Source organism: Limulus polyphemus, unplaced genomic scaffold (assembly GCF_000517525.1).
Source record: "Limulus polyphemus unplaced genomic scaffold, Limulus_polyphemus-2.1.2 Scaffold6541, whole genome shotgun sequence".
Lineage (NCBI taxonomy): Eukaryota > Metazoa > Arthropoda > Merostomata > Xiphosura > Limulidae > Limulus > Limulus polyphemus.
The window spans coordinates 7,902-12,047 of record NW_013672151.1 but is presented as its reverse complement, the minus strand read 5'-3'; the positions used below and the strand labels follow the sequence as shown (position 1 = coordinate 12,047).

The 4,146-nt window shown below is 33.3% G+C and overlaps 1 protein-coding gene across 2 annotated transcripts; it reads right to left on the bottom strand.

The window, feature by feature from the left end:
- Positions 1–629: 629 nt before the first annotated feature.
- LOC106473836 (zinc finger CCCH domain-containing protein 10-like) lies at positions 630–3,515 on the bottom strand. Of its 2 annotated transcripts, none has more exons than XM_022402221.1 (2): positions 3,261–3,515; positions 630–2,404 (listed from the first exon to the last, which is right to left on the bottom strand). In XM_022402221.1, exon 2 carries the CDS (start codon positions 2,242–2,244, stop codon positions 1,447–1,449), a length of 798 nt encoding a protein of 265 aa, XP_022257929.1. In that variant the 5' UTR covers positions 2,245–2,404; positions 3,261–3,515; the 3' UTR covers positions 630–1,446. The 2 variants fall into 2 exon arrangements, with proteins under 2 accessions (XP_022257929.1, XP_013789967.1); XM_013934513.2 differs by having other exon boundaries at positions 3,267–3,515.
- Positions 3,516–4,146: the final 631 nt, after the last annotated feature.

The window sequence follows — 4,146 nt, the reverse complement described above, 5'->3', positions numbered from 1 at the left end:
GGCCAGAGTTGCCACGAATAGACATGATCCTTCTAGAATATCATGACGTGTTACTAGAGTCACGTGACTTCCGCTGTCGTAACATTATGTTTCTGCTTAATTTGATTTTTTTAATAACGAGCGATATGATACTTATAACACTTTCTATGTGTCATTTCTACACTATATTTGCTAAAATCGTATTTAACTATAGTATTTTATTAGTTTCTTATTTCTCCCGTACTAGGTTTTTGTTAAGCGCTGTAGCTTTTGAAAGTATATTTTTTATTAAATTTTAGTATTTTTTTTCGAAAGAGTTAAGCATATATAGCCAAGATTTTTTTCTTTACGTTATTAACAGTCTATATTTTTCGAAATTGTTTGACAGTCATTTCCCTCCAAAAAGTCTTCATATCTGCTGTTTTGTTCGTACTACTACTAGCGACATTATTGTAGTGTCTTTGGTATCCCTAGTGCCTATTAGTATAATAATTTAATAACTGTTAGTATTAGAGGTTAGTAGGAATATTTACTGTTGTTTGTTAAACTCTGTTCTTTGGAATTAATTTGTCAAATTTCAATAACATTTTATACTAACTTCTTTTTAAGGAATACCTTGAATGTTAAGCAATACTCCAAAAGAACTTAAGGTGTTAGCAGCTAGTGGATAAAATCATTTTGTTTCCAACTTTTCAGGCAGGTAGCAAATACTGACTACTGCTTTAAAAAGTTAATTTCTAATCCTGGGCACTTCTATAGGCTATAAGAAACTGGGTGAAGATGTTTTAAACTGAGTTGGACATGTCCAAAATAAATTATGTTTATTAAGATGTCACAAGGCAGAAGTAGTATGTCACTTAACATTGTTTATAACTGTTGATGAAGGAGTACAGTAAATTCAAAAACTAACTGATTAAAATGACAAATTACTGAAAACCATTTAATCAATAACCAAGTGATTTTCATATCGGCACATCCCCATAGAGACAACCTGTTATGACAAACAATGTTACCTGGAATTTTCAGCCTTCACAAAAAATATAACATTACAAAACACACCAGTGTAATTATTAATTAGTCACTGACTTCTTGTAGCTGTTTGTAAGCGAAGAGCAAAATAATAAAAGAAAATAAACTTTCATATGGTTAATAGAAAAATACTAAATATTTAATATCCCATTTTCACTACCGATAAGTGCATCTAAAAGGTACGACCGTTTGCTTATTAATAACTGTGGTACATCATGGTATACTTTTCCCATTTAAATGATATAAAATATGTTCTGAAACATTACAAAACTTTCATTTAAAGGTTTTAGGGAACTGGAAGAAAAAAAAATGTACGAGTTTATCAGATGAAGAATGACTGAATACTTTTAAAACAATTACTACCAACTGCAGCATTCATCAACTTGGCCTTAAAACCTCCATGAAAGTGAAAAACTTAACCTGCCAAGTTATTCAAAGTTACCATGGTCGGGTGGTGTTCGGTCCACTGCTTTGGAATGAATATGATTTAGGAGATGGATTAAGTGGGGGCATACTTGACTGCTTAGATGCACGCAGCTGTGCGTTTTGTTCCAACAGGTACTCGACAGTTGAAGTTAATTCCGTAACTTGCTTTTTTAGTTCCTCTACTTTACGTCGTAGGATTGAGTTTTCCCCTTCCAACATTTGAACATCAGGCATGGAAGTGTTTGCCATTGGGTCAGGACCAGGAGTGGGCAGCAACACCCCTGGACCATCTGGTCCATCACCAGCAGCAAAACTACCATCAAAAGCTGGCCGTTTACGTTGTGGCTGAAATTCAAATCCAAAATCATCAAACTCCGAGTCACCCATGACGGGTAGCCCTCTCCCCCCACCCATTTCCATTTCATATTCATGTGTCGTTAAGTGTCGGAACTTACAATAAATTCCTCGCTTACAAAAACCCCTCAAAAAGTCTTTGCAAACTGGAACTTTTTCTCCCAAAGTTTCCTGTACGTGCCTCGGTAACTTGCCCGTACTTAAGTAGTATTCTTCTTCTCTCTTAGTGCAATGTACGAACTTACAGTTGGCTCGACGGCAACCTCTATTTTGAAAATCACGACAGAATTTAATATCCTTGTTTCCGCCTTCTTGATTTTCTTTTTCAGGTTCTGGGTGTCTGTATTTGCAATTAGATCCACGCCTGCACACGTTACGTAGAAAATCACGGCAGATATCATCATCAATTCTAGCAGTTACATTACCTCTTTCATTCCCATTGTCACTTTCAGCCATTTTGTACTATTTTTAAATAAACAAACAAAAAAAAGAAAGCCAGTTAAAAAATAGTGTTATCAACAGTTTCGTTTGAGAGCTTAGCTCCACGTGTGGATGAACACAAGGTGACTACTGTTATACTTCAGCTGTGTCACGTAACATTTGTGGCTCAGTAGTGCTGTGAAAAAAGACAGTAAATAATTAAACATTTGACAAATAACCAAATAGCTACTTCATACATAAGTGTAACAGTAACTGAACTATATGGACAGCTAGTAGACCACACATCCTATATATAAATTACACTAAACATTTGTACAACCTCAAGTTTTATGCAACCCAAATATATGGGTGCACAGATTAAAATTTTCTTGGCCAATATCCACATTCAGTATAAGTGCAGGTAAGGTTCTTTAAACTACTGAAACAAATTAAAATTTAACGGAAAGATGATTTTTTTCTGGTTGCATTTATAACAAACTTACAAATAGTACTTACATGAAGCACTGAGTTCAGGAAAAGAATAAGACTCATAAAAATACTTTGCATTAGTGCTTCTACAAACATAAAAATGCATACACACACACACACATACATGAATATATATCAACTTTTGAATAGTCTTCACCAAAGAAACGAGTGAGATATTCATTTGAGGTTCTAGTTTTTGGTCCTTCTGTCTTAAGAGTCAGATGTAAACATTTCACCAGAAATGGTAACTTTTAAATACATAGCAATATCTGAAACTGTTTATCATGAACATATTTTGTTTAAATCTTTGAGTAATGATTGAAATGCACAATAGATAAGCGACTGTCAGTGCTACATTCCTAGTTATGAACTTAGTTTAGGTTTCGCTTTCTTACTCTACTTAGTGAATCAACAAAAACTGAAAAGGAACATTTTAAACGATATAGACTTAAATCATGAGTACATGCACATTAAATCTGTTCTGTAAAACTAAAAGTATAATTTATAAGGCTTTATGTTAACCTTTTAAGTTCACTATTAGTAACAATTAAATTACAATTTACACTTACAAGTTACTTTTACAGGGTTCTAATCCTTGATGACCTTGGTTTTCGCTGCTCCGTAATTTTATTAAGAATAAGAACACACTTTCTCTTACTATTAAATGCATTTAGAATAAAAAATGTCGTTTCAATAACAAAGTCATTTATTTCTTGGATAATTCTCAAAGAAAAGCTTCTTGAAAGTGTTTTAATAGAGAACTATAAAACAACTACACAAGATACATGTACATAAAACAAAGCGTCAAGCCTAACGTTAGGAAGAAAATGTGCTGTTTTTAATGAAAAGGATAACTCCCATTAACATGTTGTAGACTGTATTTTCCCGAAACCACCTTGTGCTTAACTGTAAGTGAAACAAGTGCAGTAAGTTTAAAGTATATTCATCATGCCATTTCTCTTCCATTAAAAATATAGTATGCAGAACAAGACGTGTATTTAATATTACAGATTAAAACCAATGTTCTGTGAACTCTTATTTGATTCTGTTCTTTAAATTTAGATTAATTGAACTTACTGTTCCAGCCTCCTTGAATCCCAGTTATCGTATAATCACAACTGAACTCATTCAATAAAAAACAACTCATTCTGGTATGGTACCAATACACTCGTGTTTGTGTAACTTGGTATTACCATAAACTGTACATATTCGTGAAAGTTATTTAATAGCTACAGTACATAAAATTTGTTTAATTAGCTGAAAAATGTAGCATTTGTATATCAAACCCTAAACCTGCCTTTTTTGTCCCTTACAGACTTAAGAGTGCTATAATCCAGGGTTTGGTTTCGCATGGTGGACATAGTGCAGATAGCCAACCGTGTAGCTTTCAACTATTATAAACTTTTCGTCGGATATTGTAATTTGGCAGACTTTAAATGAAATATATTT